This window comes from Pseudochaenichthys georgianus, chromosome 24 (genome assembly GCF_902827115.2).
Source record: "Pseudochaenichthys georgianus chromosome 24, fPseGeo1.2, whole genome shotgun sequence".
Classification (NCBI taxonomy): Eukaryota; Metazoa; Chordata; class Actinopteri; order Perciformes; family Channichthyidae; genus Pseudochaenichthys; species Pseudochaenichthys georgianus.
In genome coordinates, this window is record NC_047526.1 from 13,875,254 (window position 1) to 13,892,551 (window position 17,298).

The 17,298-nt window shown below is 43.3% G+C and overlaps 1 protein-coding gene across 1 annotated transcript; it reads right to left on the reverse strand.

Annotated features, from left to right (window-relative positions):
* Nucleotides 1-5,591: 5,591 nt before the first annotated feature.
* trib2 (tribbles pseudokinase 2) lies at nt 5,592-13,087 on the reverse strand. Its single transcript, XM_034075779.2, has 3 exons — nt 11,750-13,087; nt 10,075-10,367; nt 5,592-7,770 (listed from the first exon to the last, which is right to left on the reverse strand). Exons 1-3 carry the CDS (start codon nt 12,017-12,019, stop codon nt 7,296-7,298), a joined length of 1,038 nt encoding a protein of 345 aa, XP_033931670.1. The 5' UTR covers nt 12,020-13,087; the 3' UTR covers nt 5,592-7,295.
* Between the last annotated feature and the right edge of the window lie 4,211 nt (nt 13,088-17,298).

Below are 17,298 nucleotides of genomic sequence, written 5' to 3' on the forward strand. Positions count from 1 at the left end.
GAAGAACATGACCTGTGTGGAGAGCTTTTTAAATACATTCACATTGTTTTTTTAAGAGAAGTTATAAGCTTTAACTGTAATAAGTTCCTGTTTGAATTATACATTAATATATGTACCATTAAAGAACACCTTCCCCATTCATATTTTTCAGGCAGGACTTGCATCAAATAAAAAATACTGTAGACGAAGAGATGTTGTTTATGTTGATTATTTACAGTAAACAAGTACAGATATGACTCATATATCCACCTGACAGGGTTCTCTGCTTCTGTGCTGCTCACTGGCTTTAATAAACAGAAGCCTCATGGCTGGGTGGAAGACAACATAGGCCATCTGTTGTCTGTGTGTTTTCTTTGGTGCCCTGCCACAAAACTCTGCTGCCAGAACACCCAAGGGTAGTGCCCCGAGCCTGGGGACCGGATCACTGAAGCACCTTTACAGCCTACTGGCGCCGTCAGGGGACAACTGAGTTCTGCCAGAGCCCAGACACAATAGCAGCAGCGTTTGAAAAGGGGCTTGTTGAAGCGGGATCGTTACACAACCATGCCATTAACCTTAATTGGAGAAGCTTGGTGGAACACAGAAAAACTTTCAACGCTCCGAGAGAGCAGTGTTGTTCCCTTGAGTTGCATAAAATCGAAGACTGATCTCAGGCTGAGTTAATTGAATTGTGTAATACTTACATGGCTGCTGAGGAGTAAGGGAGGAAGACATCATTCTGCGCTGTGACAGAATACTAAGGCTATTAAACAGACAAAAGACAGGAAAAAAGACTATTCCTCCTCATTCTGTTTGTCCATAAACATAATGATGCTAATGAATGAATTCCCACATGATGGTGATTGGGTGTAGCCTAGGACACACACACACTTAAGGAGAGACATAAGGGGAAATGGGGCATAGCTCCCTTTAAGAAGTTTGTTTGCTCACCCTTGAAGGACGCTAATTTAGCCTCAAGGCTGGATACACTTTTTGATGTGAGCACCGGCGTGAACAGTATACATTATGTCAAGATTAATCTTTATCTATTCAGGAGCTAACATTGAGGTTCTTACATCATGCATAGTGCAAACTAGTTGCCTGTATTATGATAGACACATCCACGTACTGCATCCTTAAATCTCGGAAACACAAAACAGGGACATTTCCTGATTATTCATTTCCATTTGTTCAGCTTTCAGACTGTTCTGTCTATCTATCTCCCACTGAAGGGCAATATTATTATGAATCTCTCCCATTCATCAGAGAATATGTCTCACAGTACTTCCTCCCTAAAGCTGTTATCTCGTACTCATATTAATCTCCCTACAGATTGGATTGCATTGCAAAAGAAGATTAGTGTGACAGCTGGATTTACCAGGGCAGAAGGTCACTGCATATGTTTTGGAACCAGCAGCTACCATTACTTACATTTAAAGTAAGACAAAACAAATCTCCCATTTAGTGTCAATGGAGCACTTCCAGAGTTGGTTTGTCTTGTTTTGAAGGAGCGCTGAGGATATTAGATAAACACATAAACCTGCCAAACAGGAACAAAATGAGCTTGAGCTTTGCATGGTTTTACCTCCTTCTTACCAAATAGATAAAGCACTGTCCTGGTGCTGCAATAAGCGGCAAACACACATCAATTACTTTCCTCAAACAAAGCCAGAGTGTGGGCTGTGTCTAGCGTGTTTTCTATGTCTCGAAAAAAAGTTTGTGAATGTCAACAGCTTTCTCCGTGAGCTAGACAGATTGTGGAAATGCACAGCGCTGAATGTGTAAACATGAGATGAATCATTCCTGTCACCAAGGCGATACAAGCAAGCTGTGTTGGAGAAATGTGGATGTCTGCACTTCTGGACTTGGCTAAGTTTCAACTGCCTTGAAATATCTAGCTTTAGTGACTTTTACAATCATACAGTTTTCTAAATGTGTATTGTTGGTCAGTCAAAAATAGAAATAGTAATACTGTTAGCTTCAAAGCCACATTGTGCACTCAAAAGTTAGTAAGTCATGTTAGTGATTTATACATGTTACTCTCTATTAACCCTTGTGTGGTGTTCATATTTTTGTTATGCAGCCAGTGTTCGTGGGTCTGGTGGACCCACTGCCTTTTTGGGTTTCAATTCAACACAAACTATTTTATATTAAAATACTCAGTTTACTTCATCCCAATTACAAGCAATATAAACAGATTATTTGGTTAATATTTTCCCTTTTACATTTGTTAGATCACATTAATGAATTAAAGTGCTACTTGGTTTTTTTCCCGCTGACCGGCATGTTTGTCTTTTTTTTGTAACTAGCTGATGCTCAATCTCATCCTCTTCTTCAAAGTCACTGTCAGACCTCACATTGATCATTGATCCTCACATTCTGAAACCTCTTCATCAAATGGTTCTCTCTCTTCCAAAATCATTTGCAAGGCCCTTTGAGCAGAGAATCTTGATCAGTTGTGATAAGGACCCAAACTGGCGAAGCTTTATTTATTGTGTCTCGCCCCAAATGTGCAGCTGGGATAGAATGTGAAAAAAAAGACTGGTTCCCGCAAGACATAATGCGGGAATGTGAGAGCAGACAGGTTTCAGTGCTTGAATTTATCAACAATGTTGCAACCTTGTGCAGGAATGGCAGGGGCAGAAAGACAAAAGTCACACACACAAACACACCATGTATACTGTACGTCACTTCATTACATTGACTTACATGCATTTCCTGGAGACTTATCCTAACCAACACATGCCTAACCCTAACCTCACCCTAAAATTAATGATTCCCCTCATGGGAACCTCCAATTTGTCCCCATAAGGGAAACCAGTCCCCACACGTGACTGTGTAAACAGATTTAGGTCCCCACAAGTATAGTAATGAAAGGCCACACACACACACACACACCATGTATACATCACTTCAGGGGACATTACATTGACTTACATGCATTTCCTGGAGACTTATCCTAACCTTAACCATAACCAACACATGCCTAACCCTAACCAAGTCTTCACCCTAAAATTAATGATCCCCCTCCAATTTGTCCCCATAAGGGAGGCGAGTCCCCACACGTGACTGTGTAGACAGATGTAGGTCCCCACAAGTATAGTATAACACACACACACGAGAAAATGAGCCAAGGCCAATGTGAAGCTGACCGTTGAGCGGCCCAGACCAAGCAAGGAGGCAGAGGCAGAACGTCCAAAAATATAACCCGACGTGGGCATTTATTAAAATCATGGGCACAGCTTCAATCCTGCTGTTCTCCTTGCACACATCCTGCAGCCACAAGGATCTCACACACACACACACACCCAGCCCTCCCAACAGACAGGGAAACAGAGCCCAAATACACACACTCCAATCAGCACAACAAGACACAGGTGAGGGGGGGAGGAGACAACACAGGACACCAGGTGCACACAATCATCAGCCACAGACAACATACACTGTGCAATCACGCTAATAAAGTGCCCTATTACCCGGCCTGAAGCCGTCAGTCCATAGTGACGAAGTCACACTTCCTTCCCCCTCTCCCCAGGAAGCACAGTGTCTGCACAGTCTCGGCTTCGGGACAACCAGTCAGCCACCCGGTTTCAACGCCGCCTCCTCCGCCTGTAAACGCTGCTCCTCCTGCGTGTCTCCCGTCTCCTCCCGCTTGTCTCCCGTCTCCTGCCGCTTGTCTCTCGTATCCTGCTGCCTCAACAGCCGTGGCCCCCTGGTCCGTTCCAGGCATAGCCACCCACAGCCGCGGTTCCTCTCCTTGGTCCCTCTCGCAATTTTCACCTCCTTACTTGGTCAAATCCCACTTCTGACACCAAATGTGATGCTGACTGTTTAGCGGCCCAGACCAAGCAAGGAGGCAGAGGCAGAACGTCCAAAAATATAACCCGACGTGGGCATTTATTAAAATCATGGGCACAGCTTCAATCCTGCTGTTCTCCTTGCACACATCCTGCAGCCACAAGGATCTCACACACACACCCAGCCCTCCCAACAGACAGGGAAACAGAGCCCAAATACACACACTCCAATCAGCACAACAAGACACAGGTGAGGGGGGAGGAGACAACACAGGACACCAGGTGCACACAATCATCAGCCACAGACAACATACACTGTGCAATCACGCTAATAAAGTGCCACACTATCCGGCCTGAAGCCGTCAGTCCATAGTGACGAAGTCACCTTCGTCATAGCCATTGAGTGTGAGTTTGAAAAAAATGTTCTTTAGATAAATAATGAAAACGGGTCCCACAGACCCGAACACCATACAAGGGTTAATCAAGTCTGCAGTTGAGGATGTTACTAAGTTGTTGTTAATAAAATAATTTGGTCAAGATTGATTTACATTTTTTAGAATGTCAAAGTGTCAAAATGTAACTAAAAAGAAGAAGTTTTTTTTTTTTAAAGTAAAAAGGACTAAGCATGGCGAATGTATTGTATTTTAATTTGATATTTTTCATTAACATGTTACTAACGCCACTAGAGGTCAGGCTTACATTCAGTTCAGGTTTGGGAAGGCAACTGTCTGTCCGTCTCAGAGCATATTGCATTCTTTATTTTCCAGGACAGCAAGTTTTCTGGTGTGCTCTGATGATACAAATGTTGACTAAATCAGAATACACAGTGTCAGCGTGATTCATCTACTTTTTCATTTGATTAAAAAGAAACAGGGTAATCTTGTTTGGAATGTGATTGCTGCACCTCATAATGTCTCATCTTTTGTCAGCTCAGAGGAATCGATTGAAAGAGGAGGTAAGTATTTTATTTCCATAAAAAAAAATGCCCCTGTTGTTGCGCACGACAAACGACTTTAAATTGTCATTGTATGCCAAGATAAATTGCTTTATCCTTTTTTAAACATGAAGATAGGCACATTGGGCTGTAACCTCAGTAAGGATTACCCTGTATGAACATGACAGTGAAAGCTCCGGGCACACACACACCCATATGTTGGTCCACATACACGTGTATGAACAAATTGAAGTGATTTTCTACCTCAAAGACAGGATGAGGTCAGGAGAGACTGTCAGCAAGCCTTACAAAGCTTCAATGTTGTCATAGTGAACAGAAAAACAAAAGAGTGTAGTTGAGGGTCTCTCATGAGGGTGCCACCAGGAAAATTATTATGAGAGCTTTTCCTTCGTGCCTCATGTGTGCAATCACTTAGATGAAGTGGGTCTGACAGAGCAAAAGCCCCTTTCTCCTCGCTCATTGCGAAACCATTCAAGTTCTGTTCATGATTGCAATCTGATGATGAACTGGGAAGTGCTTTTGTTAGGGCACACTGGCTGGGAGTGTACTGGAAGAAGAAATATAATTGGTATTTAATATATGAATGTATGAAATGCACTGAAAAATCTCCACATCCCCAGAGCTGGAATCACTTAGATGTAGCTCGGGGACAAATGGACGTCTTTCTTTTTCTAGTCCAATATCAGAGGAAGGAGTCCTTTGATAAACCGTCAGATGTATTTTACAGATTATACCACTGAGATGTCAGTTTGATTTAAAATTTCTATTTGTAACATGAGGATTGTAAGATGAAATGTAATCAAAAATGTGAGGTTTTTATAATGGGCTCAAGTGTATCGGAAAAGAACAACAAAGTCAAATAGCAGTTCACGATTTATTTACTGAATAATTTTGGACAAAACACCAGAATCTGTTACGATACAATCAGAACATCTGAGGCAGATATCCCACCATGCACCACCCCCCTCCGTGAAACAAAACGGACTAACATTAGCACCAACTTAAATAAAAAGGTAGCTCAGTCTACAAAAACAATGAAAAGCAAAAAGGTTTTCCTTTTTTATTGAAAAGCAAACTCAGAAAAGTAGCAAATTGAGAATTTTCATGTTTTTAACTTTTCTTAAAAAACAAACACCCTCCCCCCCCACCCCTTCCCCCCCTGCTAGGCAGGCTATAGCAGTCATGGGGGCACATGCCAAAGACTAGATAAAAACACAAATTCAAGTAACATTGAGATACGACAAAACATGTCCACTGGTACCCATTCCGAGCATGAGCCTTTCACAGAACCTACGCAGGCAGTAGAAAACTAACATGGGGTCCTGGTAGTGAACACGTCATAGCATTACTATCACTGAATATCTCCTGTCAAGTTTTAATAAAGAAATTAGAGAGATCGGGTGGCATGGGCTTGTCGGGGGCAGCGGAATACTGGCACAGAAGAAATTGTGTATTCCAAAAACTTCGGACAGACATTTCCCTCTCCTGTCCTGTGTCGAGATATTGCCTACATCATACATGAAAAAGGAATCTCTGAATAAAGAAAAACCCTGCAATGTACTTTTAAATATATATATTTATATTTATTTATAATATATATATATAGCTGTTACAATTTAAATAAATGTTACGTTCTCGTTCCTACAACTGAAGAATGGATTTAAATAAGAGGAAGCTAATTTTGAAGAGTCGTCTCACCGAGACAAAACAGTTTTAAGATTGAAGTTAAGGGAGTGACAGTTAAGCAGCAGTAACGACAGAGTGGAATAGCTTTAACACAAATAAATGTAAAGGAAAATAAAAGAAATGTGGTGGTGAATGAAGCGTGGTAAAGGCATGAGAGACTGAGGAAGCAGAAAACATATAAATGACTGAAAACAAGGCCTTCAAGGAGTTTAGTGATGTTAGAATAATCGATCATTTAAATGCGAGAAAGATGAGATGACAAAACAAAAACTTAAGCATGAAACAAAGACGACGTCAAACATGTTGATGATAAGAAAAAGCTTAAGATGCTACATTTTTCCATCCATCGGTCCCGGGTCATAATTTGTTAAACAACACGTTGGATTTGTGATTACTGACCCTGGGCCTTGGGTTTAAATTGGTACCACCTGAAGCTATGACGCAGAATTTGTATGAAAAAGTGTGGTGTTGCACTGTCGGTTCATTTTGAATTGTTCTCCTTGGTCTCCTGTGTCCCTTCATGCTTTCCATAGTGTCAAAAATGGAGAATGTGTCTACTTTTATGAGCACCACATTAAACCAAACGGATCCAAAAAAAAAAAGGGACTTTTGCTACATTGTTTGCAACTTGCATGTCTGGCGGCAGCATCCCCGAGCGGGAGGTGCATCGCCAGGTGACGTATAGATGCCATTTGTCATGCCAGGCTCAAGGTTTTCCATGAAATGGTGGAAAAGGGGAAACAGGATGGAAACACCTTTATTACGAGTGACAAATGTTCATCTATTAATCTCTAAACTACGTTTTTTTTTTGGCTCTGCTGTGAGCGTGGCGAGCCGGCCGTGGCGGAGTCGTCCCATTTGTGCTTGGTGTTTGTCGCTCAGCTGAAGAACTGCTCCAGCTCCTGTTCCATGTTCACCTCAGGCACCATCTGCTCCTGCTCCCGCTCCCCTCTGCCGGGCACTGCGGGGCCCCCTAGTGCTCCGGAGGAGGTGAACCAAGGGTGCTCCAAGATCTCCCGAGAGGTGAGGCGCTCTGCGGGTTCCCGGCGGAGGATGGAGCGGATCAGGCACTTGGCCTTGGGTGTGAGCGTTTCAGGGATGTTGAAGTGGCCCCTGCGGATTTTGCTGAACAGAGAGCCGGGCTCAACGTCGTGGAAAGGGTAGCGCCCCACAAGGATGGTGTAAAGCATGACGCCCAGGCTCCAGACGTCAGCTGCCTTTCCCGAATAGCTGCCGTTGGCGTTGAGGATCTCGGGACTGACATAGGCAGGGCAGCCATGTTTGTCTGACAGAGAGTCATCATGACCGTCCAGGATATAAGTGTCCTCAAGGCTCTCCAGCTTCACAAGGCTTCTGGAAACACAAAGAAAATGCAGAAAAACATAAGGATATCGCCTAAACCAAGAATGGACACACAAGGGTCTGTCAATCTGAATTTTATTAAGATGTAATTATCACCAAAGGTTCAATCTTTTGGATGCCAACTAACAGAGAATTAAATACAGAAGACACTCAAGTGGGGGTAATTCGCTCAGATGGGCATCTTAGGAGTTTAATATCCATTGCTCTTGGATATCAGAGAAACTAGAGCACATAATGCTCAAGGCTTAAGTTTGACATTTCCTTTCACTCAGATAAAAGCCCATGCAAAAAGCATTGATGTACAAATGGGCTTTCTAAAAGACCTCCACAATTCAAAAGAAATACAATTACGGGTGACCAACCGTCTTAAGATGCATGCAGAGAACAGTTTGGCTCAGTGTCAAGGATCTGATAATGTGGGTTTTTTTTCTCCTGCTCTTCCCACTGAAAAATAGCATCTATTTGTGCTCTTCTCCAAACCCCACAATAGCAGCTATGATACCCTTGAGTGCTGATAATAATGGCTGGTTGTTTAGAAGAGTTCACTGTAGAATCTGAAGAGGCTCAGCGAAGAAAATGTTCCACATTCATGGTAAGAGACATTGTGGGGCTGAGCAAACGCTTCCGAGGTCCCTGAGACATGACAGACAAAGAGGCAGCGTTTGTGATAGTATCGACTGGGAGCTACTAGAATAATGTAAACCAACAAGCACTGGCTCTGACATATTCCAGAAAGTGTTGCCATCTGCGACATGTGCATGCATACACTGTCCCATTGGCCCACACACTGGATCATTGGCAGTCAGAGTAATTTGCTTTCATTAATATGCAGTTTCACATTTTCTAATCAGGAACATTCTTTTGTTTCCTTGTGCCAATGGCCCATTGTTCCTCTGCAATATAAAGAGCAATGCGCTTTTTTTATTTAAATACAGCATATAAACACTTATTTCGAGGATAAGCGCAAACCTTTAATTGCAGTGTAGAGGGCTTAGAAATACAAAGAAAGACTTTTAAGAGAAGCGTATTGTCTTTATTTAAGCAAGCTCAATGCATGCTGGTAGTAACATGTCTCATAAGCTTGCTGTATCAACAGTGACTGTTAAAGTAGCTGTGTTGGATTCCAATCTTCGACCGATGCCCTTTAAAACAGGCTGCTGTTTGGTCAAAGGCCAACAGCGGTGTAACAAAATCGAGTCAGGGAACTAGGACACACTGAAGGAGCTACTCAGGTATCATTATAAGTCTGGTCTTGTTCCTTTCCTTCTCCTTGCATTCACTATCGCCTTTTGGCACACACTTGGGCTCAAGCCAGAGTGATCTTCGGTCTCGTAAAAAAAAGGTTCACTGAGCAAGGAGGTGTGAAAAGGTAAAAGGTGTAAGAGGATTCTTGACAGGCCATATAGTAAATGTGACTCAATACTGCCCTGTACTATCACTCTTAATATTCACCCAGCATCAATCGTCTGATGGGAGGAGAGAGTCTGGCATCCCAGCTCTGCTCATGAGCAGTCTGGATGTGACATTCAAGGTCATTGGACTGAATATGCGAGATGGCTCAACTTCCTTTTTCCACAGTTAGTGCCAAAGTATAACATCACACATTAAAATAGAGGGCATCAAGTGTAGTCTGCGCCTCAGCCATGGCTCAGAACTGACTTTGAAGACGTTTGAAGAAAACTTTAGCGTTAGAATTGAGACTGTAAAAGCAAAGTCTGAGAAACATCTACTAAAAATTAAAAAAAAGTATAAAGTTAATCAAATCTCAGGTTGCTGTGGCAACAGATGCCTGGATTTTAAGCATGTAGTTCTCAAATGATGCCACCAGAGGTCAGTAGTCTTGCGTTGTACAAGTGTGTTTCTACAGATTTCTCCTGCAGATGAGTACAGAAGTGTAGCAGTGGAAAAAGCTTAATTTAATTGGTCGACTGTCATGCAAAAAAGCCAGTCCTGCTAACCGATCTGTCCTTGTTGGAATAAATACACTGCTATTATCCTCCCAGGTGTGATCCCACATGCCATATATACTGTAGGTCATTCACTACTTAACATACGAAAATAGCTCCGAGACACACAAAGGGCTTATGTTTCCTGTGCTCTGCATAACATCTGGGAGAGGCATGCCAGGCTTGTATCGTCTCAGTTTACAGTATCCTCTGTGTAAGCGGAGACATGACACAGATAATACTGACACGGTCGCATTATGTAGTTACATCACACACAACATGTTAGGCAAGAAAAGATTCCAAAGTACACAGTGGGTAGTCGATGTGCAACGGGTTCTGCATAACTCACCTGTCCTCATTCTTGAAGACAAACTTCCTCAGTTTGAGGTCGCGGAGGACCAGTCCGTTGTCGTGGCAATGTGCCACAGCCGAGGCTATCTGATAGAACAGTCTGGCAGCTTCGTCCTCCCGCAACTTCTTGCAGGTGCGGACGAAAGAGTGCATGTCGCCATAGCTTCTCTCGAAGAACACATAGGCTCGAGTCTCCCCGAGCAGGATCTCCAGGATTTGGTTAATGTGCTGGTGCTGGCCCAGAGCAAAGTAGGCCGCCAGCGACTCCTGGTATCGGCCAATGTCAAAAACCTGCAAACATAAGACAGGAACACATTTATACTTACAGTCTACAGAGCAAAGATTGATTTTAGTTTAATGTAGGGTGCTACAGTCTCATTCGGTGCTTGTTTTTGTAGTCTATTTACCACATTTGGGGGACGCAAAACTTATGTTTACTGTTTTAGCAGAGGGAGTCAGGTTGCACAGAGGCAAAGTGAAAGCATCATGTTAGTGAATGGTATTGTTCTGCAGCCAGGGGGTTGCAGTGTCTCTTTTGTTTCCATGGTAACCCCCCATTGACTCTCAGCACCACCAGTTCAGGTGATACTGCTTCTCTGCTCACACTCAATAAAAAAAAAACACCCCACAGTTCTCAAGATCTGAAGCTGTGACCCGAGCTTCCTGCTTGGAAGGAGAGATCAATCCTGGGAGTGGGGATTGATCGCTGCTGTATAGTAGGGGAGATGAGGTCAAAAGGCAGTTAGCTCACAGGCTGTGCCAAAGGCCATTAATTTGTTATTGCCATGACGAAACTTTATCTCAAGTCAGAAGGTACGGGTTATTGGATATGTCATACCTTATGAGTCCAATGGTGTATGTAACCATCTTCTCAATTCACTTAAGCCTGCTTAAGCCGGAATGTACCTCAGGGACAACCCCACTGCCCTTATAATCACCCTCATAATCAGTAATACACCAAAGTCAATATGGGCTATACATGTGTATAGCAAGCTTTAAGGTTGTCCTTAACCTTGAGGGAAAGTGGTTTATTTCTCATTGTTAGAGGGTCAATGCCAGAGCCAGTCACAGCAGCTGGATGAACTTGCAAAGTTCCCTAACACGGTGTGCTTTTCTCTCAGCACAGCTGTCCTCGAAAGATTACAATCCCACTAATATGTGTGCAATACGACTATGCTCAACCACCGAATATAAAACCAAGGGTGAAACAATACGATTACAGCATTGCACTATAAAAGAGAGACGCCATGGGTAAGCGAGAATAGCACGGAGAGAGGAGTGTGTGCGTGGTTACTCACTCCTTTGTCAACGTTACATCATGCAACCCAAACCACGCAGCTCGCCCCATTCACTTTTTCCATTAGGCTGCTCTGCCAGCTCTCTATTTACAATTCAAGCAATTATTAAAAAGTTCAGGGTGTGGACTTGCTGCAATAGCAATACCATTGACACGAACTAAGACATTTCTCTGCAGAGTATGTTCATTACATGTTGGGAATGGGGAATATTGAAATAAATACATGAATGTGACAATGAATGCAAAGGAGTAAAACCTGTAGGAACACTTGATTGTGTCCTGAAAATGCTGTTTTTCTGCTTGAACAAACGGAAACGGTACTGAAAATACTCTGGGGCTATTTTGGTAGGATACGTCAACCATGTTGATTACTAACCTTACATACGAGCTCTTCCCCGCTGTGCAGGTGGGCGGCTCTGAAAACGTGGTCGCCCTCCAGTGGCTCCAACAAAAGGTAGTCCCCGATGCGGGAGATACAGTGCGAGGAGTCCGGGGTCTCCGGCGGGCTGGGGGACCCGAGGTTAGGACTGAAACTCTGGTGCAACTCTGTAGTCCTTAAACAAGTCAAATCCTCGAAATCATGCGATTTATGCCGTGATCTCCCATAACGTGAAATGTTAATTGGATTTGACCTCTGTATGTTCATGAGGAATAAGTGTGATACCTCCACAGATCCGGGGGCCTTCCTCCTTGTTCTTCTCCTCTTCGAGTAGGGCACCACTTTGCTGTAAACTCAGTGCAATAACACAAATCGGGAGGTACTTCAGGAAATCTTGAATACAGTTTAAAATGTAATTGCTCCTTGTTGTTAGGGAACGTTGCAGACTAGCAACAGGAGAAGCCGGTTGGTTTTCGCACAACAAAAAAGAGGTCAGTATATTTTTTTTGCAGAGTTCAACTGTTCATTTGTCCTCCTTTGTTTTCCATGCAAGAGATAAGGCCAGGCTAAAATGACAGAATATCTGCACCAAGTCGACTGTAAACCCTTTGAACAAACCTGCTGCAATTTCATTAACGTTAGCAGTGCTAGCAGGAACGGCGAGACTGCAACAAAGGCTACCAAAGTCAGATTTTACAATGAATGAAGGGTGCCAAGTTCAACCGCAGCTTGTTTGCTAGCTTATCTTGCCGGTTAATGGTATGGCACGTTTCATAAAACGGAAACAATGTGTTGGATACAGCTTTGAGGCACGGAAAAAAATACAATGCAAGCTATATATAGGTGCTGTATTTAGCCGAAATGTGACAGTCAAATGATGGCTAGCAGGTGCAGAGCTAACTGGTTAGCTTCCTTTGCTAACTAGTACCAAGTCAGTGCACGGCCTTGTTCCCCAGGATCATATCCATGCACGGCAATTGTCACCTATCATAGAAGGAGTAAACCCCATCCGGAAAAAAAACTGTAGCTCTTTGTGTGCGGGAGTCGACGTCCCCTCTGTTTCTCTGGGTCTAGTCCTGTGGAAGAACAGTGTCGTCTGCTGCTGTAAGCTTGCTGTGAGGAAGGAAGGGACGGCCGGCCGACTTTCCCAGGCCTATCCCTTGGTTCAGCAGGACATCCTCTCTCCCGTGCTGCCGCTGTGTTCTTACGTGGCTGGGAATCTAGTCCATTCAGTGCGGAGGGAGGCCAGCGGAGCAGCACACACTTCACACACTGCGCTGTACAGAGTGAGAGAGTTGCCTGCCTGCCTGGCGGAGGGGGGGTTCCACACACACACACACACACACACACACACACACACACACACACACACACGCACGCACGCACGCACGCACACACACGCACACACACGCGCACCGACCCGCCTCCTGACGTCACTCCATCATCGAAACCCCATTGGCTCACAAGCTGAGTTAAATATGCAGTGCAGTCATGTGAGAACCATAGTGTGGCTACACCCCCCAGAAATCTAAATGCATCGCGCGCTGGTAAATTGGGGGGGGGGTGAGGGTATAGCTACTGTACGTGCTGTGTTACAAATGTGTTTCCTCCTGAAATGTCATTCAAGGGAAAGCAAGGGGGATCCCACTCTCACAATAGCACAGAGTAATAATACTGATGTGCATTTGCATTCATACCATTCATTAAGGTGTCATGAGATGAACATATTAAAGGTTAGCAGTACAAATTAATGCAGCAAACAATGTTATAACATATGCTACTGATGTCATTCAGTGATGAGCTATTGCACTGCGAGGATATGTAAGCAAAATTGCAACAAATATACCAAAACTATGCATTATGATAGAATATAATTATGCCTTCAATACACAGTAGGAGGATGAAATACATGATGGCAATAATAAAACAAAAGGACTAAGAATGTGATGACAATAATCAGTGCAGTCTTTGTCCTTGAGAAAAAAAGCTTATATGAATGCTTTAAATATGTAAAAGCAAGGTATGAGCTTTGCTGTGATATGGGATTGTATTCCATATTTTTGCCAAGTGTGGAATAAAAAGTCTTGGCCACAGAATTATATTAAAAGCTGGCAGGGCTGTGTGCTTTAGATACATTGCGTGTAACAAATCCCTGTCTTGCAGAATTGTGCCCACATAATATATTATAAAGAGAAGGTTGGATGAGGTGTATTCATTGTTCTTCCTAGATTACCAGGGGGTGTGACAGCAGGATTGTGCAATTCCATATACGAATCCAGGGCGGTGAGAGGAATGCTTGCAGCTGGATGCTGGACACTGACAGAAGTGTTCCATTTAACCTTTATTCCCCTGCTTGCAGGCAGTAGCAGCAAATACACACACTCAAACAAACATGCACTATTCTAAATGTGTGTTTCTCGCTCTCTGCCTGAATAAACCCCCGCAACATGGAAATGAATTTTTCACATAGAGGCCTCTCATCTCAGAAACGGTGGTTTACAGTTTCAGAATGTGGCTTCACCCACAAGCTTTTATATATCGCAGTCCTCAAGATTGTGTGTATGTATGTGTCTGGGATCTGTGATATAATCTCTGCGAGCCACCCACTTTATTCTTTGTTACAACGCTGGAACATTCTTCCCCACAGAACAGCTTTTCTTTTGTCTCACCGAACAATATCAACATGCGGCTGAATGATGGACTTTTTGCAGGTTACATCTTGGATAAACGTGTTGATTTATTCATATTTCACTATAGCGCATTTCTGCTTTATGACAGCACATCTAAATGTACCCATCGCTCTAACCCCAGATAGGGATTCCGTTAAGCCTGAACCACAGCTGTGCATGAATGAGAATAATAATCCCTAAAGATTCCCTTTGCCCCCATTCCGATACACTGTGTGACTCATGCACAGTAGAGAGCAGCACTCGAGAAAATCCATTGTGGCTCATCAGCTCTCCAGACACGCCTACATGCCGAGGAGTAACGGCAGGCTGCCCCACGGTGCCTTCCAGCGAGAGCTTCTGTATACCACTGAAGCAGGATGTGTCCTGGAAGCTACAGAGGTCAATGAGGATGGGTGAGCATATCTAAATCCCTGGAGCGCGGTTACTCACCAACTTCCTAATATGACTGTGTTGCCCTGCAGGGAATGATCTAGGTCAGTTTCCCCTGTAATGTTGACGTTACAGGAAGGCCTAAGGATTCAAATCCACCAGAGGAATGTGTGGTTGCAATTAAAAGACATTTCTTAGAATGTATCATGAAAACTCACTCCAATTAGAGCTATTTTCCTTGCGTTGTGCATTGAAATAGCCAATTTCACACTGTCACATAGCAACACAGCTAGCCAGCTCATGTTGACACCAGCAAGAATCAGAACTGTCACATCCACACCCAGCGGGTAACTTCCACTGAGAAAAGTTGATCATACGCGAGGAGGGAAGATGCAGAGGCATAGGAGGAATGAGATCATTCAGTGAGAGAGAGGAGACGATGTGAGGGAGAGTGAGGCAGGAGGACGGAGGATGGAGAAGCAGGCAGGAACGTGACGAGTGGTAAGAGTAAAAGTAGAAGAAGGAGGATAGAGGGATGGAAGTGACACAAAGTGTTGCTCCTCCTCAATGTCAAATTTAGAAAACAGAGGAAATACTTTGTGAGAGCTAGGGAGCAGAGCAACATGTTTAATACACAATTGTGCAGAAATGTGTGGGAGTAAAGGGTACCAAGTCAAACAATGTAAGGCAAAGATTTTTCACAACCACAGAGTTATAATGAAAGTGTTCACATTAAGTTGAGGTATTCTTAGCATTGTTTTGACAGCAGACTCCTGCTCCCATGGATTCTTTAGGTTTATTTTTATATTTACTGTTGAGAATTAAACAAATTCCCATGATACTCATTCCATCCATGACCCGTAATGAGCGTGTTGGTACAGGGCGACAGCTGCAATACCCCTCAATTTCAAGTTATTTTGGGTATGGGTACATGTGCCACATTCTGCCCTTCATGATGCTTTGGGACCTAAGGCCTGTTTTTAACCAAGAATGTGTGAGGGAAAGAGAGGAAGAGACAAAATGGAGGAGGGAGGGAGATGACCACACTCAAATGTATTCCCATTCTTTCCGCATAATTAACTTGGTATAGTAGGCACAGACTTGCAATCATAAAAAAGAAATGCAATTAAAACTGAAAGGCTGATTTTAGTATCAAGTTAAATCAGATCAACCCATTGAAATCACATGTTATGCAAAATGAATGTTGTCATTGGTAATTGTGAAAATGCATATTGTTATTTTTCTATGATTGTTGCATTTACCACTCAGGTGTTATCATCTCTTCAAAGAACAAAGACAAGGAAGACCCTTACAACTCTGGTATGCACTACATTAGGGGTGGCCAACCAGTCAGAGGTTAAGAGCCAACATGTTTTCTATGTTACTGCAAAGAGCCACATCAAACACACAGTCACTGATACCGCTTGTTTCAGTTTTTTGTTTTCTGGAGACAAGATTTCAACCACATCACTGATGCATTTTTGTGGCATTGGGATATATATATTTTAAATCCTCTGGAGCAGAGACAGTAGCTGTGGATTATTGTTATTGATTAATGCATCAGTGTTTCTTAGGGTCAAAAACACTAAACTCACAACTTAAAATGAAAGTGTTTAGTTTATTTAATAAAAGAGCACAGTTCAATGTGAAAAGTGACAGTAGTTATAGATTATTTGCAATTTGGTGCTATATATATTTAAAAAAAAAAATTATATATATTTTTTAAACACCTTGAATTTCAGGGGGGGGGGCGCGCGGCTCTGTTGGCGGGGCGCAGCGCCCCTCCAAGACAATGGTAGGGGAAACACTGGATAGTGTTTAATCAACGATAGATTTTCCGCCCTTCATAGGTGATTGTTTCACTGCATCGCAGGTATATTGTGATATTTATCCGAGCCCAAACAACTTTGACCGGCCAAATTACGTCAGAATTATCAGCATTCAGTACTTAACAGACCTACTAAATATCAGGTTTAACTGTCAGGAGTGGGAGTGGCTATATATACGGCGGTGGTGGCGAAGTCCATAGGGACTTGGCTTGGCAACTGGAAGGTCACCTGTTCAAATCCCGGAAAGACCAAGTGCTACCGAGCAGGGTTTCCGTTAGCCGGTAATTACCGGTTTTTAGCTGGTAACATTTATAAAAAACCGGTAAATTCAAAACCTGACGGTCAAAATGTCTGGTAATAATTAGGGAGGCTCCGATCGATCGGCCGCCGGTCATTATCGGCCGATATTCACTCTTAATAGTTTGATCGGTGCTCTCTATAAAGGCCGATCAGGAGAGCTGGATCTGATCGATATGGACATAAACTCGAGTGAAGTGTAACCGGACGCGAGAGAGAGATCAGATCGGCTGCTGAGTCTGACCGAGACACGCAGCTCTGCATAATCACCTGAAGCCCCGCCCTCTGTTTAGCGGGCTGCAGGAGCTGCTTGAGAAACTCACGTGCTGTCAGGAGAGAGGAAAAGAGAGGATCCGTTTCT